This window comes from Oryctolagus cuniculus, chromosome 1 (genome assembly GCF_964237555.1).
Source record: "Oryctolagus cuniculus chromosome 1, mOryCun1.1, whole genome shotgun sequence".
Taxonomy (NCBI): domain Eukaryota; kingdom Metazoa; phylum Chordata; class Mammalia; order Lagomorpha; family Leporidae; genus Oryctolagus; species Oryctolagus cuniculus.
The window spans coordinates 168376656-168396000 of NC_091432.1; the positions used below are offsets into that span (position 1 = coordinate 168376656).

The window sequence follows — 19345 nt, forward strand, 5'->3', positions numbered from 1 at the left end:
CCTGGTAGGAGTTCAGGAAATAGAGAACCTTTATTAATGTATTAAGGGAAACAACATGTAAATTTCTAAGACCAAAAGTAAAGATGTCACTAGTTTGAACAGTGAGAAAAAAAATAAAAGTTCACCTACTTGTAGAAAAGTATGTCATTCTGAAATTATTGAAACCACTAGAGATAACAAAATATCCTAAGGACTTTCAAATGGGGGTCTGGTGGGGAGATAAAGTCTTTGAGTAAAAATTTCATTGAATGTGTCAACCACACCTGAGAATTATAAAGACATTCTGGCAAAGCTTTCAATTTGCCAAGGGAAATATATTGGTTTGCACATTTTGGAATTTGTCAGATATATAGGACTCCTGTGTACCCATATATTCATCTCCCAAATTGAAAAGTTACCAACATTACTCTCTCCTTACCATATGTATTTATTAAATTTTAAAGCAGGGACCAGCACCGTGGTTCACTTGGTTAATCCTCCGCCTGCAGCGTCGGCATCCCATATGGGCGCCAGTTCTAGTCCCGGTTGCTTCTCTTCCAGTCCAGCTCTCTGCTGTGGCCCAGGAAGGCAGTGGAGGATGGCCCGGGTCCTTGGGCCCCTGCACTTGCATGGGAGACCAGGAGGAAGCATCTGGCTTCTGGCTTCAGATCTGTGTAGTGCTGGTCATAGTGGCCATTTGGGGGCTGAACCAACGGAGTGAGGACCTTTCTCTCTCTCTCTCTCTCACTGTCTAACTCTGTGAAATAAAAAAAAAATTAAAGCAAATTCCAATTTTATCTGTAACAGGTGGACATTTTAAGGAAACAAAACCATGATCTTAATACATTCAGTATGTTCAACAACAAAATTACTATCAAATACTTAGTTTCTGTTTAGTTTTCTCCATTTGACTCTTAGGTGTCTTTATAAGAGTTGCCTTGTTCAAATTAGGATCTGTAGCTTTTGGTAATCATGTCTTAAGTTTCACTGAAATGGGAATTATGTGCTTTTCTTTGTTATAAGTCTTCCAGCACTATTTGAATTTTCACGTCTATGCATCTGTTACTTTGAAAAATGAAAATTAACTTTAAAGTTACATGTACTTTGAGAACATCTTGGGAAATTCATCACAAAATGTGTGTGAAGAAAGGTTTAAATGTGACTTATGTATTACTCTTAACCGTTTTAGAGGCTGTCACATCAGGTGGACTTATTAATTGGATGTCAGCCTGAATGGTAAAACTTAACTAGCTTAGCCATTTAGACATAGAAGGAATCAAATGTTCCAGGTCATAGCAATAGCAGGACAGGATGGTAATACAGCACAAACTTTCATATGAAAAATAGTAAGCAAGAGAGGTTTCTGCACATCAAGCTCATTTTCACAAAACTGGGAACCTCAAAAGCTGTTGGACTTGTTTGCACAGAATTTTAATAGTTCTGATAAATTGATTTCCAGTATTGTAAGTGACTGGAAATGGAGAGGATAGAGGTGCTGTTGACAGGCTAATTGTTGCCAACATTGAGAGCTAACAAGAAAAGAAATGTGAATTCCAGCATAGGCAATGAAGAATGGTAGTCTGTTTCTCTCATGTAGAGGTAAAGAATCCAAAACATCTTTCAAGACCTTTTGAGGGGTGTGTGTGGCAGCTCAGTTATTTCGGCATTGACCTGGCCACTGTGTTGCTACTAGAGATTTTTAAATTAGCCACTTTCCCATTTGTAACCAGTTAATTTGTGAAACATACCCTAATTGCATTCCTGAATCCCACTTTAATTCTGATATATAGCCAAAGAATGGGAATGAAGGATGAGTGTCAAGAAAGTTAAGATGAAATACCAATTTGGACCACCTGGGGCATGTGCTTCCTTCATAGTTGGCCAGCTCACAAAAAACACTCAATTTAAACAAAATGTCTGTTGACTCTCTTGAGAGTTCACATTTGTCTTAGTAGTTTTTTCCTTCAACTCTGCTCTGCTCTTTCCCACCTCACTCCCAGCATAAGTTATATTGGTTAGTCTTAGTTAATTTCCAAGTGATGTATAGACATGTCTGCTGTAGTGGAATGAATATATAGATATATCTGTTTTTCATGATTCCAAAGGATGAACACCTAATTTATAAATTTGATTACATTTATTTTGGGTGTGTATTAGCTTGAGTGTCTTTATCTTTAATCCTGTGCTGTTTCTTTTAGAGGAAGTCCGCAAATGAAGGGGACACCCCATTTCAAGGAAGAACAGTGTGCTCCTGCATTAAATTTAGAAATGAAGAAAATACTGGATTTGCAAGCACCTATTATGAGGTACAGTGCTTTGGTATTTTGTGATTACAGTAGACAGTATAGTTGGTTAATTACATGACCAACCAGAAAGCTGGTTTCATTTCTTTTAATTGAAGATAACTTTTTAGTTCTAACAATGCTTGATTAAACCTTTTAGGATATTTGAAGCTTTGAAGATGGTATATCACTATATTTAAATTATTATGATAAAGCCCATGTATTTGATATACCAACTATAATTTTAATTTTGTATTTTTTGAGAAGGTCTAGAGTTGATATAGCATAATCCCTGTTCCTCAAAGATACTGATAAAAATCATACAAGTTGAAGAAAAGAGAAATATATTTTTTCCAAAGCCTTAATCTGTTTCTGGGGTATGTATGTATAATTGGAAGAAAGTTGAGCTTTCTCATCCAAATGTGAATATAGGTTTGTGACCAGGCAGCTAGAAGTACCAAAATATGAAATATCTGTTTTAGATCCGTTGATAGAAAAAAACAAGTAATCTTAGATATCATTTAGCTCTCTTAATTGCTTTACAGTTGACATTTGGTTCTCACTTAGGTTAGTTGTGTATTGTTAACATTTTGTAGATGTAGGAAAATTGATTTAAACAATATGAATCTGTGAAAACGGGACTTTTCTTTTTTAACTTAAAAAGACTTTCTAGATATGTTGTTGGGTGAAAAGACAAAGTGTATATATAATGCTACTGTTTGTTTTTTAAAGAAAAACGGTGATATTAGAATCTGTATTATTCTGGAAGAAAATATAAGAAACTGGGGGTGAAAACTGAGTTCTGAGGTGCAAATTTGGGGAAAAGATTTTCTATGTACTTCTAAAAAATACTGATTTACATGAATGTAATACCAACTTGAAAATTTTTTCCTGATTTACAGTTCCTCTAGAAACTTGAAGGAATCATTTCTTTTGTTGGAATGCCTTACAGAATGACACTGGAACATATAAATTAAATTGTATGCAAGTAGCTAGCTATTGTCTTGGTTTATTTAGTACATTCTTTTATATTTTATTTTCCTCATAGAAAAAAAGAATGCATTGTTATTTGCATAAATATGATCAGTGTTAGAAGAGATTGAATTCAGGTTACTTATCACTTTGGCCAAATGTTACAATCAATTAAGATTTTATTTATTTCAGCAAGGGAATCCTTTTCAAGAAGGTATTTGTGCATAAGGAATTTTTGTGTCTGAGTGCCAAGCAAAGTAAAACTGTGTAGGCTTGGCTTTCTATCTCCACCTGGTGGTAAAAACTGTGATGCATGGAAATAGGATAGGAAAAGAGCCTTTAGAAGTATTCTCTGCCCTCTTACACAGATTTGACCTAGCAGGTACTGAGTTTTAATCTATATTCTCATATGGCTGAAAATCTCTAAGATTTCATTCAAGACTCAGATAATTGCATTTCAGAGCAGTGTTTTTAACACTTGTAGTACATATCTGATGAAAATTTAAAATTTTTCTATACAATTTTGTATTGAATGAGAAGACAAAGATTTGTAACTAATGCTTTTCCCTCCCATCAAATGTTAGTAAAATAAAGTTAGGAATAGTGGTTATGCTGTTGGTTATAGGAACAAGAAGACTGTCATCTTTTATATTTGATTGAAGAAAAATTATGATTAATGTTAAACACCAACTTTTGTTACTGAGGACAGAATATTTAGAAAAGGTAAAAATTGCAATTTAATAACAATTTAACTTACAATTAAGGTCATTCTGTTTCTGATTTGCGAAACCACAGATTAGCTCATATTCCTTCATCCTGGTCACATAGGAAAGTACTATGTAATAGATAGTGTTTAATATAGTTAGTATTAAGTATATTTCCACTTTTGAGAAATGGTGATTTATGACTTAAATAATTCTCTATTGGTAATATTTACTTGTGAACAGTATTCCATTTCAATGTTTATAAGGCAGCACATGATATATCCAACAAGTGCTTTCTAACTATATTAGATCTTTCAGAATTTAGTCAAGCTTCTAAATTTTAAGAAATGCTGTCTGAGATACCAGATAGCTGTTAAAAAGTTCCTGAAGTCAGTGATTGTTGAGGCTCTCTGGGCATAAATTATATTGTACTTATGTGTATTTTGTATGTACTTATAACCAAATTTGATAATCAGAATTTAAGAACTAGGGGACAGTAGGTTAATCCTCCGCTTGCAGTGCCAGCATACCATATGGGCACCGGTTCTAGTCCCGGCTACTCATCTTCCAATCCAGTTCTCTGCTGTGGCCTGGGAAAGCAATAGAAGATGGCCCAAGTGTTTGGGCTCACGCACCCACACAGGAGAACAGGAGGAAGCACCTGGCTCCTGGCTTTGGATCAGCGCAGCTCCAGCTGTTGCGGCCATTTGGGGAGTGAACCAGCGGAAGGAAGACCTTTCTCTCTGTCTCTTCCTCTCACTGTGTGTAACTCTATCTCTCAAATAAATAAATAAAATATTAAAAAAAAGAACTAGTACACAACAAAAAGAAATAATTATTAATTATTATATTAGTACAGGGTCCTGACATCTCCCTGTCACACTGAGAATTAATACTTTAGTTTGCTACATTTTTTGTGAGGGAGGCATTCAGTGGTGGGAGGCATGTGGATAGCTTTTTGACAAGTTCTGCTTATCAGCCTTTATGGAAATATTCAGTATTTTTAATAATTCATTTATTTTTAATAAAAAACGATATATGAAGAATCTCTAAAAAGTTTACATAAAGTGTACATCATCTTTTAATTCAGTTTTTTCACAAAGTATTTGAAGTGGAGTGCCCTTATATCTCTGTTTTCCTGTAGTTTCTTTGTTATGTTTATCACAGTTATGTTGACATTACTGTCTGCTGATTCTGACATCAGGATTGCCTATTTGTTATTAACATTGATGGATTTTATAATTGACTCTGGGTCACATTTTCCTGTTTTCATGACTAGTCATTTTTCTTTTGCAGCATTGTTGATTATAGTGTTGTAGAGATTATCAGCTCTTAATTTGTCAGATCTTTGAGTTTCACCTGGAAGGTAGTTAAATTACTGGAGGATAGTGTTGATCTTGTTCCTCAATATTCTAACTTTCATATACAGTTAATTCTTTTAGGGTGAAAAGTAAAGGGAAACAGGGTGAGTATAATTTGAGAAAACCTGGGTTGACTCCTACTGAAAGGAAATTACCAGTAAACCAATGACTTCCTGCTGAATTGCTTCTCTTGACATGTGGTAACAGATCTAGAAATAAGGATTTTATACTCTACTCATCAAATGCTGCACATAAATTTTATCACTAAAATATGAATGAATTTGAAAGAATATGTAATTTACAAGGCAAACTTTCTGTAAACTTAAGATTTTAATTGATTACAAATACTGTGAAATTCAAGACCTAGAGCTGGAAAAGTAATACTTTATTCTAATAATGATTGGTACTTTTATAGTTGGGAAGCAAACATGTCAAATTCCTTCTTAGCTGGAATTTTTGGAGAATGAGTCATTGAAACCAGCTGTTCAAAGAATTGAAAAAAATATTAAAATACATTTTCAGCATTATGGGTTAAAATATTTCCAAAGTACATTCCTTTCTTCTTAAGGATAAAATAAAATGTAATAGAATATATATATATACACATAAAACATTTTCCATTCTTACACTTGAATTCTTTATAGTATTTGATACTTGACTGTTCTTTCCTAAATCCATCTTATTCCCTTGATTTTCTTGATATCAGTTTCTACCGGTTTCCGTGCTTCTTTTTCTTCTTTCTGACAGAATGTGTCCAGTCTCATTTATGAGTTCCCTTTTCCTTTGGCCCTTTCTCTCTTCTTTTCTCCTTTCTACAGACATAGGTATCATATATAACTAGCACTGCCCTTAGACATGGGCATATATTGATGACCAAAGCAAGCATTTATTTCCCCATTAGGTAAGTAAGTGTTAAGTATCTTTGTAAATATAGATAAATGTTGAAATCATGCTGCATTTTGATTGTTAGTATTTGACTAAGAGATCTTCTGAAAGGATAAGCTATTTTATTCACCCTTCAATATTCAACAGCGAGCATAGTAACCTGTCTCAAAGAGTGGACTTAATAAATGTGGAGGAAGGGTATTGAGTCTTTAACCTAGCAGCTGAGATACCTGAATCCCATATCAGATTAACCGGATTCTGTACCCAGCTCTGACTCTTGACTCCAGCTTCCTGCCAGTGCAGTCCCTTGGGAGTAGTGGTGCTGGCTCAAGTGATTAGGTTCCTACCACTCACTTGGGAGATCAGGGTATGTCCCTGGCTTCTTGGTCCATCCCAGTTCCTGCTACAATGGGCATTTGGGAACTGAAAAAGTAGATGTTATCTCTCTCTATGTGTCTCTAAATTGTCTCTAAATTGCTGAAGGAATTAACAATGTGAGACTCACTGATACTTGAGAAATACACTGGTCTGGAACTGTGGTCTCCAATACAATAGCCACATGAAGTTACTTAATCGAAAGTAAGTAAAATTTTAGTATTCAGTTCTTTAATCACTCTAGCCATATTTCTTTTTTTTTTTTTTTTTAAGATTTATTTATTTATTTATTTATTTGAAAGGTAGAGTTAGAGAGAGGGAGAAATAGAGATTCATTCCGCCAGTTTGCTCCCCAGATGGCCACAAGGGCCAGAGCTGAGCCAGGCCAAAGCCAGGAGCCAGAAGCTTCCTCTGGTCTTCCATGTGGGTACAGAGGCCCAAGCACCTGGGCCGTCTTCTCCTGCTTTCCTAGGCGCTTTAGCAGGGAGTTGGATTGGAATTGCAGCAGCGGGGACTTGAACTGGCCTGCTTATTGGATGCTGGCACCACAGGCCAAAGTTTAACCCCACCACAGCACCAGCCCCCTCTAGCCGTATTTAAACTGTTTAGGTACCACATGTGGTTAGTAGAAGTTCATTGGATAATGCTCGAGGATTGTTACCTCTGTACTCCGTGGCTCTGGATTGTCATCCTATTACTGATTATATCTGTTCTTCTTGTGGTTTCTCTCTGCCTCTTTTCCTTTCTTGTCATCTGACACTTAGGCTTCTGTGTTATGATTTGCTATTTCATTATTTCTAGTTTTTAATCCAATTTAGTAAGTTGTGACTCAGTCTTTTATTTCTTCTAGAATTTTTGATTCTAGATTGAATTTTAAATATATGTGTATATATATGTGGTTTATATGTCTAGAAAGTTGCTTCATAGTAAATTGCAGATAAATGCAGATGTTTTGTAAATGGTTCCATGATCCTTTTTATATGAGTATTCTCTGAAACAGTTATAAACATAATTATTGCTTTCTGAGTATACCCACTTACAAGTTAATTGATTCTAGATTGCTTTCTTCCCTGCAGTTTGCAGTCTGTATCAGAAGATCTCCTAGTTGCTACTTCTGATGGACTTCTTCATCTTATTCACTGGGAAGGAATGACAAATGGGAGGAAAGCCATTAATCTTTGCACAGTACCCTTTTCAGTAGACCTACAGTCATCTAGAGGTAGTTATACTTTCTACATAAGATAGAACCAATTTTAATGTTTTATATCATCTAGTTGGATAATGGATAAATAAGGTTTGGTATATTTACACAATAGAATAGTATTCAGCCATCGAATTAATGATACAGTATTATTTGCTGCAGAATGGAACTGGAGAACATTTTGTTGAATGAAATAAGTCAGACACAGACAGATACCACCTGTTCACTCTTTTGTAGAAGCTAATGAAAAGAATCTGTCTGAATGTAGAATACTTAGAGGATGGGAAAGGTAGGAGAAATACAGGAAGGCTCAGTAATAGGTACCAACACACAGTTAGGTGAAAGGAATAAGTTCTAGTGTTCCACAGCACATTGAGGTGAATGTGGTTCACAATATAATCTACTATATATTTTATAAACAAATAGAAGAGATTTTGAAAGCTGAAAACATAAAGTAATGACAAGACATAAATATCAACCATACTGATTTAATCAGCACATGCCTTATACATTTGTTGAAGTGTCACACTGTACCCCATCAATACTTATTATTATTGTTAACCAGTAATTTTTTAATGAGTAAGTAGAAATACTTACTAAGAAATACTTACTAAGCTGATTTGATCATTAAAATTATATGCATGTATCAAATTATCACACTGAATTCCTCAAATATATGTTCCTAATAATTATTTATATTTTTAGAAAGTTTTCTGAGGATGATTGCTGGATTTTTTTTTTCTCCTTTGGAGTTAATTATGTAGATAGGACAGGATGGGAGCAAACAGAGAGAAAGATTCAGTAGGAAAGGGTAATTTAATTGTTTAGGGTTTTTAGATTATGGGTTTTGCCCTTTTAACTATTGTTACAGGGTCCACAAGCAAAACTGGGAGGAAATAGGAGTAGGCATTTGGCCTTAGTGCTTAAGATGCTCATATCCTGTTCAAGGACTTGAGTTTGATTCCCAGCTCCACTTCTCATTCCAGCTTCCTGTTGATGCAGATTCTGGGAGGCAGTGATGATGGCTCAAGTAATTGGGTTCCTGCCACCCATATAGGAGACCTAAATTGACTTCCTGGCTTCAACCTCAGCTGAGCACCAGCTGTGACAGGCATTTGGGGAGTGAATCAGTGTGTAGGCTCTCTCTCTGTCTCTTTGCCTTTCAATAAATATATTTTTTAAGTGAGAGAATACTTTACCGTATTTATAATCCTATTTCATGTACTTATTTTTTTCATCAGTAGGTTCATTTCTGGGCTTTGCAGATGTGTACATCAGAGACATGGAATATTGTGCCACATTGGATGGGTTTGCTGTTGTGTTTAATGACGGTAAAGTTGGATTTATTACACCAGTATCAAGTAGATTCACTGCAGAGGTATGACTCACTTACTTTGAATGTTTATTTTGCTTTTATTGATTTTCCCACTGTCTTTTTAATGAAACTATATTTACAAATAGTACAAGTAGAATTACATTAGACATGTTGAAAAAAGATTACAGGGGCCCAGCACTGTGGCATATTGAGCTTAGCCTCCGCCTGCATAGCGGGCATCCAATATGGGTGCCAGTTCATGTCCAGGCTGCTTCTGTTCCAATCCAGATTTCTGCTGGTGCATCTGGGAAAGCAGTGGAGGATGGCCCAAGTGCTTTGGGCCTCTGCACCCATGTGGGAGACCTGAAGAAACTCCTGGCTTCAGATTGGCCCAGCTCTGGCTGTTGTAGCCTTTGGGGAGTGAACCACTGGATGGAAGACCTTTCTCTCTGTCTCTCCTTCTATCTGTCTGTAACTCTACCTCATAAATTAAAAAAAAAATTGTGGAAAAAAAGAAAAAAGGTTACGGTTCCTGCCTCTTCCCTACTCACCTCAGGTCCAATTTCCACTCTTAGTGACAACTCTTAAACTAGTTATTTTGATATTTATGTCTACTACCATGAATTATTTCTTTTAACTTTTAGGCTGTGTTTAACTTCTTACTATGCAAAAAGACAATTTACTCCCCTCTTACCTGCTCCCACCATACTTACATATTGTCTTCCTTCCCAATATCTTGTGATTTTGATTAATTACATATTGTTGACTTTTTATTAATATATAAACCCCATTATTAGTACCTGGGCTATATAGTATTTAAGGATTATTCTTCCTTTTCTGCATATTCTCCCTGCAGCTGGGAATTAATAATTGTTTTATTCTGTACATTTGCTTAATTTTTGTATACTTAACACTTAACCTGAAACTATCTTCCAGTTGTATAAATATCCTGTCAGTTTTTTCAGGTGCATTGAAGATAGTAATCCTTTTACTCTTTTATTCCCACACAATCCTTTGATAAATAATGGTTAATTAATATATGGATAATTAATATATGGATTTGGTTGGTTTCCTTTCATTCAAAAATCAAATTCATTGAAAACTGAGTTCTGGTGGGCTGGGTCTACTGTAATCTTTACCACAGGGTGAGCTGACTGGATTATTTCCTTGGGGCACCCCCTGTCTTCAGATTCATTCCCTCTTCCCTTCCCAACTCTTCCCCTCACCTCCAGCGTTCTTGCGAAAGAGTCCTGCAGTCCTTTCTAGGGGATATATACCTTTTGATACTAATAGTATGGGATTTGAGTTACAGAAGAATTAGGCAAGAGAGTCCCAATTCAAGATGTAAACTTTTACTTTCTGTATTTTCAGTGTTGTCCATAGACCTGTGGGGTTTTTGTTTTTCTTTAAAGAAAAATATATGTTTTTTTGTTAGAGTGGATGGAAGATATTCTTGCTGCTCAACGTTGTGGAGGTACTATAGGAGGACCTAGCTGCTTTTACTTACTTATTTATTTATAAGTCAGGATTAGAGGGAGACACAGAGATCTTCTATCCGCTGGTTCCCTTCCCTAGATGGCAGCAACAGCCAGGACTAAGCCAGGCCGGAGCCAGGAGCCAGGAGCTTCTTCTGGGTCTCCCATGTTGGGTCAGGGACCCAAGCACTTGGGCCATCCTCTGCTGCTTTCCCAGGTACCTTAGTAAAGAGCTGAATCAGAAGTGAAGCAGCCAGAACTCAAATTGGTTCCTATATTGGTATACCAACACTACAGGCAGCAGTGTAACTCACTGAACTTTTTAAATAGTGTTTGAACAAGTCCTACTGCTTTTAGTCCAGCCATTCAGACATCTGAATTCAGAGGCCTTTGTGAACTCTACAGTGTAAATTTAGCTGTTTCTCAGCATTATTTACTTGCCAGTTAAAGAATCTGTTAATCCATGTGCTTTGTCCATCTTCCAAAATTAATGCAGCCTCCTCTCCCTTTCCTGTCTTTGCCAGTTTGTTTGGATTTATTTACTGAAAGAACAATAGAGAGAGAGATCTTTGATTTGCTAATTTACTCCCCAAATGTCCCCGATAGTTAGGTCTTTCCCAGGAGCCAGGAGCTCTATATGGGGCTCCTAAGTGTGTGAAATGTCCCCATCTATATGGGCCATCTTCTGCTGCTTTCCCAGGTGCATTAGCAGGGAGCTGGATGGGAAGCAGAGCAGCTGGAACTGGAATAGGCTCCCTGATGTGGGATGCCTGCATTGGAAGCAGCAGCTTAACCAGTTTGCCACAATGCTGGCCCCATTTTTTTTTTTTTAACACTTATTTATTTGAAAGAGTTATAAAAAAAGGGACAGACAGATTTTCTGGCACACTAATCTACTCTTGTGATGCCACAATGGCTGGGACTGGGCCATGCTGAAGCCAGGAGCCAGAATTTTCTTCCAGATCTCCTACATGGGTGCAGGTTCCCAGTACTTGGGCCATCCTGCACTGCTCTTCCCAGTCACATTAGCAGGGAGCTGATCAGAAATGGAATAGCTGGTCCTCAAACTGGTGCTGTGATACGGAATGTTGTGCCACACTGCCAGACTACTGTGCTTTTTGAAAGTACCGTTTCTGTTACAAAGTTGGGTTTTAGAAGTCAGAGAAGCCAAATATTCTTGTTAAATCTACTCTAATTGGAAACAGTTTCTAGTTTTTACGGGCCTTTTGTTGTCATTCTACCTAGTATTGGCTTTAGTATTCCTAATATTTTCCTTTATCAACTGCATTCAAATAGTAAAGTATAAATAATGTTTCATAAAGAAGAATAAAAATGAACTTAAAATCTCATTTTTCCTGTAAGATACATAAATACTGTAATTGTATTTGGCACTTAAACACTTATACTGAAAACAAAAAATATTCGGGTTGAAAGATGGTTGACTTTTTTTTTTTTTTTGAAGACTTATTTATTTATTTGAGAGGCAGATTGCATGGGAATCTGAGCTTACACTGAGGACTGCACAGATCCTTTGTGTAGTCCTTGGGACAAAGCGGACGAATATTATACCCACAGGGGCTAGTGCTCAGGCACTGATTGCCTACAAGGAGAATAGCTCAGCTGTGCGGAATTACTTCCCTTCTGAATAAAAAAAGAGAAGATTTACCACACCAAACCTGGGTGTGTCACCTTTGGCATACTCTTAACCCTGAAGAACAGAAAAGAGCTCCCTGGCCACACCCACCATAAGCCTCTAAAGATTCACCAAAAGCAGACAGTCCACTTAATCTAGAATCATAGTATAATGGGAAAAGCCACCACAGCGAGGAAAAAAAAAAGAAGAAACCAAAGAATATCTCCACAATGCCAAGCAACAAACGCAGAAACCAAGGAAACAAGAACAAGGAAGACATTATGGTGCCCCCAAATGAACATGACACTCCAATTCAAGATTATGAAGATGATGAGATAGAAGAAATGCAAGATACAGATTTCAAAAAATTTATGATAACATTTAGAAGTTTTCACAAACAAATGCTTGAGCTACGGAATTCCTTACTGGACAAGATAGAAAATCTCCTTCGAGAAAATGAAATCTCAAGGAGGAATCAAAATGAAACACAGAAACTAGTAGAACAGGAAAGTGTGATAGTGAAGAGAAATCAAAATGAGATGAAGAACTCAATAGATCAAATAACAAATGCTTTTGAGAGCCTTAAAAACAGATTCAGTGAGATAGAATAAAGAATATCGGACTTAAAAGACAGAGAACAGGAAAGTATACAGTTAAACCAAAGAAAAGAAGAAAAAATTAGAAATCTAAAAAATATTGTTGGGAATCTACAGGATACTATTAAAAAAAAACCAACAATCAGGTTCTAGGAGTTCCTGAAGGCATGGAGAGAGAGAAAGGATTAGAAGGCCTGTATAGTGAGATACTAGCAGAAAACTTCCTGGATTTGGAGAAGCACAGAGACCTCCAAGTACAGGAAGCTCATAGAATCCCCAGTAAACATGACCAAAAGAGATCCTCACCACAACATGTTGTAATCAAACTCACCACAGTGAAACAGAAAGAAAAGATTCTAAAATGTGCAAGAGAGAAACGTCAGATTACTCTCAGAGGATCTCCAATTAGACTCACAGCAGACTTCTCATCAGAAACCCTACAAGCTAGAAGGGAATGGCGAGACATAGCCCAGGTACTAAGAGAGAAAAACTGCCAGCCCAGAATATTATATCCTGCAAAGCTCTCATTTGTAAATGAAGGTGAAATAAAGACCTTTCATAGTAAACAGAATTTAAAAGAATTTGTCGCCACTTGTCCAGCCCTGTAAAAGATGCTTAAAGATGTGTTACACACAGAAACACGGCCATCAATATGAAAGAAGGTAAAGGAAGAAAACCTCCCAGTAAAAGATCACAGGAAGTTCAAAGCGTATGTTAGAAATAGCTTTGTGAAAATGGCAGGGCAAAGTCACTACTTATCAATAGTCATATTGAATGTTAATGGCGTCAACTCTCCAGTTAAAAGGCACAGATTGGCTGAATGGGTTAAGGAACAAAACCCATCTATTTGCTGCTTACAAGAAACACATCTTTCCAACAAAGATGCTTGCAGACTGAAAGTGAAAGGTTGGAAAAAAATATTCCATGCTAACAGAACCAAAAAGAGCTGGCAAACCCATCTTAATATCAGACAAAATAAACTTTAACACAAAAACTGTTAAGAGAGACAGAGAGGGGAACTATATAATGATTAAGGGATCAATTCAACAGGAAGATGTAACTATTATAAGTGTATATGCACCTAATTACAGGGCACCGGTTTATTTAAAAGAGATGTTAGAGACTTAAAGGGAGACTTAGACTCCAATAGAATAGTATTGGGGGACTTCAGTACTCCACTTTCAGAAATAGACAGATCAACCGGACAGAAGATCAACAAGGAAACAGCAGATTTAAACTACACTATATCCCAAATGGATCTAACATATCTACAGAACTTTTCATCCTACACTTAAGGAATTTCTATTCTCAGCAGTACATGGAACTTACTCTAGGATTGACCACATACTAGGCGTTAAAGCGAGTCTCAGCAAATTCAAAAGAATTAGAATCATACGATGCAGCTTCTCAGACCATAGAGGAATGAAGTTGGAAATTATCAACTCAGGAATCCCTAGAGCATATGCAGACACATGGAGATTGAACAACATGCTCCTGAATGAACAATGGGTCATAGAAGAAATCAAAAGAGAAATCAGAAATTTTCTGGAATGAAACACAACATATCAGAACTTATGGGATACAGCAAAAGTAGTGTTAAGAGGAAAGTTTATATCAATAGGTGCATACATCAAGAAATTGGAGAGGCACCAAATAAATGAGCTTTGAATGCATCTCAAGGATCTAGAAAATCTGTAGCAAACCAGACCCAAAACTAGTAGGAGAAGAGAAATAATTAAAACCAGAGAAGAAATCAACAGAATTGAATCCCAAAAAAAAAAAAAAAAAAAAAAAAAAAAAAAAAAAAAAAAAACACCACACATTACAAAAGATCAGCCAAACAAAGAGCTGGTTTTTGAAAAAATAAAATTGACACACAATTGGCCCAACTAACTAAAAAAAAGAAAAGACCCAAATCAGTAAAATCATAGATGAAAAAGGGAATGTAACAACAGAAACCACAGAAATAAAAAGAATCATCAGAAATTGCTACAAGGACTTGTATGCCAGCAAACAGGGAAATCTATCAGAAATGGAGATTCCTGGACACATGCAACCTACCTAAATTGAACCAGGAAGACATAGAAAACAAACCCATAACTGAGACAGAAATTGAATCAGGAATAAAGGCCCTCCCAACAAAGAAAAGCCCAGGACCAGATGGATTCAAGGCTGAATTCTGCCAGACATTTAAAGAAGAACTAACTCCGATTCTTCTCAAACTATTCAGAACAATTGAAAAAGAGGGAATCCTCCCAAATTCTTTCTATGAAGCCAGCATCACCTTAATTCCTAAGCCAGAGAAAGATGCAGCATTGAAAGAAAATTACAGACCAGTCTCCCTGATGAACATAGACGCAGAAATCCTCAGTAAAATTATGGCCGATAGAATGCAACAACACATCAGAAAGATCATCCACCCAGAGCAAGTGGGATTTTTCCCTGGTATGCAGGGATGGTTCATTGTTCACAAATCAATCAATATGATACACCACATTAACAGACTGCAGAAGAAAAACCATATGATTATCTCAATAGACGCCGAGAAAACATTCGATAAAATACAACACCCTTTCATGATGAAAACTCTAAGCAAACTGGGTCTGGAAGGAACATTCCTCAATACAATCAAAGCAATTTATGAAAAACCCACAGCCAGCATCCTATTGAATGGGGAAAAGTTGGAAGCATTTCCACTGAGATCTGGCACCAGACAGGGATGCCCACTCTCACCACTGCTATTCAATATAGTTCTGGAAGTTTTAGCCAGAGCTATTAGGCAAGAAAAAGAAGTTAAAGGGACAGAAATTGGGAAAGAAGAAGTCAAACTATCCCTCTTTGCAGATGATATGATTCTTTATTTAGGGGATCCAAAGAGCTCTACTAAGATACTATTGGAACTCATAGAAGAGTTTGGCAAAGTAGCAGGATATAAAATCAGTGCACAAAAATCAACAGCCTTTGTATACACAGACAATGCCATGGCTGAGGAAGAACTTCTAAGATCAATCCCATTCACAATAGTTACAAAAACAATCAAATACCTTGAAATGAACTTAACCAAGGACGTTAAAGATCTCTACGATGAGAATTACAAAATCTGAAAGAAATAGAAGAGGATGTCAAAAAATGGAAAAATCTCCCATGCTCATGGATTGGAAGAATCAATATCATCAAAATGTCCATTCTCCCAAAAGCAATTTATAGATTTAATGTAATACCAGTCAAAATACCAAAGACCTTAAAAAAAGATGCTGAAATTCATATGGAGGTACAGGAGACCTTGAATAGCTAAAGCAATCTTGTACAACAAAAACAGGTATGTGGTGCATTGAGTTAAGCCACCATTTGTGATGCCAGTTACCCATGTTAAAATGCCTAGGTTTGAGTCTCAGTTCTAGCTTCCCACTAATGGGCACTGGGGGAGGCGGCAGATGATTGTCTAAGTGTAGGAGTCCCTGCCATCCATTTGGGAGACCTGGGTGGAGTTCTAGGCTCCTGGCCACAGCCTAGTCCAGTCATAGCATTTAGGGAGTGAATCAGTGGATAAGAAAATTCTTTTTCTCTCTCTCTCTTTTCCCATGCCTTTGAAATAAATAAAAACAAAACTCCTCTACACATGTCAAAAAATCATCTTTAAAAAACAGTAATACTTTCCACAGACTAGAAAGTTAATTATGTGCTAGTTAATGAGAATAAAAGCAAATTAGATGTATTTCTGCTCTGAAAATGTTTGCATTCTAGCAAAAAGCAGTCAGCTTCATTTAATTTTGAGTTTGGCGATTGAGATTGAATATCCATTCTTTAGCATTTTATAAATAGGTGAAGTAGCAATGCACTGAGCTTATTTGGAAAAAACCGTTGAGCCAATTAATGGAAAGCTTAACTTTTACCTTTTTTTCTTTTTTACTTTGATGTTTTAAGGGAAAAATACTTTGATGGTAGTACTGATGTTAATATTTTTCTATGCAGAGGAAACCATTGAAAGTCTTATTAAAACTATATATTTATTGAATGGGAATTAATGTGGACTACAGAAAATTTGGGGAAGCATTTTGAAGCCTTAACTGTTTTTCTTTATTATAGCAGCTTCATGGAGTTTGGCCACAAGATGTTGTTGATGGAACGTGTGTAGCAGTAAATAACAAGTATCGGTTAATGGCATTTGGTTGTGCAAGGTAATTGATATAAACTTCTGAATTTTTAATAATTGTTGCCCCAAATCTTGCTTTTTAAAAAATATTCTTAACCCACTTATAAACTTTATCATGTCTATCGTAATTTATGCATAAGCCTTAATATAGAATCTAAAGATGTTTGATTAGATTGAAGCAAGCCAGAGGTAAAGGACAGATTTTAGAGTTTGAGCATTTTAATTTGTAAAAGCAAATTTTTCTTTAGCAACAGAAAATTGAGTTACAAGTTAAAAAGAATAAATTAGAATTTATTAAAAGAGGTTCTTCATTAAAAGGAGGGTCTGGAAGATATTTTTTCTTTTTTAAAAATTATTTTATTAACACCAGTGTTGACATTGCCTTAAAGTTAGTGATTGTGCCATAGTTAACAAGCACATTTAAAGCTCATTTGTCAACTTAGTTTCTTGCTTTAATTCATATAATGTAGGTGTTAGAAAGGAGACTGAATAAAATTCATTTCTCACAGGCTGGCATTGTGGTGTGGCAAGTGAAGCCACTGACCACCATGCCTGGCATCCGATATGGGTGCTGGTTTTTGTCACAGCAGCTCCACTTCCCATCTAGCTCCTAGCTAATGGCCTGGGAAAGCATCAGAAGACTTTGGGCTCCTGCCATCCATGTGGGAGTACCAGAGGAAGCTCCTGACTTTGGCCGTAGCTGCTGCAGCCATATGGAGAGTGAACCAGCAGATGGAAGATCTCTGTCTCTCTCCATCTGACTTTCAAATAAAAAAAAATCTTAAAAAAACCAAAATTTTGTCAAGTATCTGTGTGCCTATAATGTACCAAGTCTAGTTCTAAGCACTTGGAATACATTAGAACTGAGGTACCTGAATGTTGATCTTATGTTTTTGTTCAAATAAAAAGATTGTCAGTTATAGTAATGCTTTGTACTATGTATAGAGTTTTTTAATTTTTAAAACCATTTCTTAAATATAAAATTTCATTTTTCCCTTAAAATGAGGCTTGGTTAATCTATAGAGCATACATCTAGAAAAGTCCCCATCTGCATAATCTCTACCCAAGTTGAATATCAAAGGTTTTTTTTTTTTAATTAGTATGAATAACTACATCTTATAAATCACCACTCTAATTTTACTCTTAATCTCTGTAAAGCAAGGACTCTTCATCCTTGACCTTGACTGGTTCTCTGTACACTACTTCTCACTAAAAATTTAAGTATAAAAATGTAAGTTTAACTTAGTACACAAAAGAAAGAAAAGCTTTTTTTTCTGTATTTATGGATTTGATTTGTTCAGAATTTTACAGTTTGTTCATGAGTACATAATTTTCCTTTCTGTTAGTCTCCTAATTAGCCAAAGTTATACTTATCTCATAAAGCAAATTGAAAAAGGTTTCCTCTCATTCTCTTTTCTGTTCATCTTTGAGTGTAAGATAGAATTCATTAGTGAAGCTCTCTGGGCCTGGATCTTTGTTTTTGAAAATTTTTTTGGACTGCTGATTGAATTCAGTTTTTAAACTAGATTTCAGAGGATTTAAGTTTGCTTTCTCTGAGTCAAATTATATTTTTTCAGGAATTTATTTCTTTCATATATACTGTCATTTATTGCCATGAAGTTTATAATATTCTTTTTCAATTTTATGTTGTGAAATAAAAACCTACATACAGAATAGTGCATAATCCTCAAATTCACAGTTTAACAAGTAATTATAGTACAATTATCTGTTCATAATGAGATCAAGAAGTAGAACATTGTCAGTTTATCGTAAACTCTACTCCTGCTACTTCTTTTTTTAAAATTTATTTATTTATTTGAAAGGCAGAGTTAGAGCGGGAGAGACAGAGGGAATATCTTCCATCCACTGGTTCATTCCCCAAATGATTACAATGGCCAGGGCTGGGTCAGCTGAAGGCATGAGCTTCATCCAAGTCTCCCACAGGGTGCAGGGATGCAAACACTTGGACCATCTCCACTGCTTTCCCAGGCACATTAGCAGAGAGCTGCATTGGAAACAATCCAGGAAGGAAACAATGATTGGAAGTAGAACAGCTGGGACACAAACTGGTGCCCATTTGGGATGCTGGTGTTGCAGGCTGCAATTTAACCCACTATACTGTAACACCAGTCCCAACCCTGCAACAGCAAATTTTTTTTTAAGATTTATTTATTTATTTGAAAGTCGGAGTTACACAGAGAGAGAAGGAGGGGCAGAAAGAGAGGTCTTTCATCTACTGATTCTCTCCTGAATTGGCTGCAACTGCCGGAGCTGTGCCCATCAGGAAACAGGAGCTTCCTCTGGGTCTCCCACATGGGTGCAGGGGTCCAAGGACTTGGGCCTTCTTCTACTGCTTTCCCAGGCCATAGCAGAGAGCTGGATCAGAAGCAGAGCAGCGGGGACTCGAACCAGCG

At 36.4% G+C, this 19345-nt stretch overlaps 1 protein-coding gene across 7 annotated transcripts in view; it reads left to right on the plus strand.

The window, feature by feature from the left end:
* The window catches only part of RIC1 (RIC1 homolog, RAB6A GEF complex partner 1), a 185700-nt gene that overhangs the window by 88833 nt on the left and 77522 nt on the right, over window positions 1–19345 (plus strand). For 3 of the 7 annotated variants that reach the window (XM_017341502.3, XM_008255095.4, XM_002708103.5), the window contains 4 exons: window positions 2178–2285; window positions 7635–7777; window positions 9001–9137; window positions 16865–16956. In XM_017341502.3, the coding sequence (XP_017196991.1) occupies window positions 2178–2285; window positions 7635–7777; window positions 9001–9137; window positions 16865–16956 (480 nt within the window). The remainder of the gene's footprint in view (window positions 1–2177; window positions 2286–7634; window positions 7778–9000; window positions 9138–16864; window positions 16957–19345) is intronic. The other 4 variants (XM_070051792.1, XM_008255104.4, XM_070051800.1 and 1 more) reach the window with 3 other exon arrangements.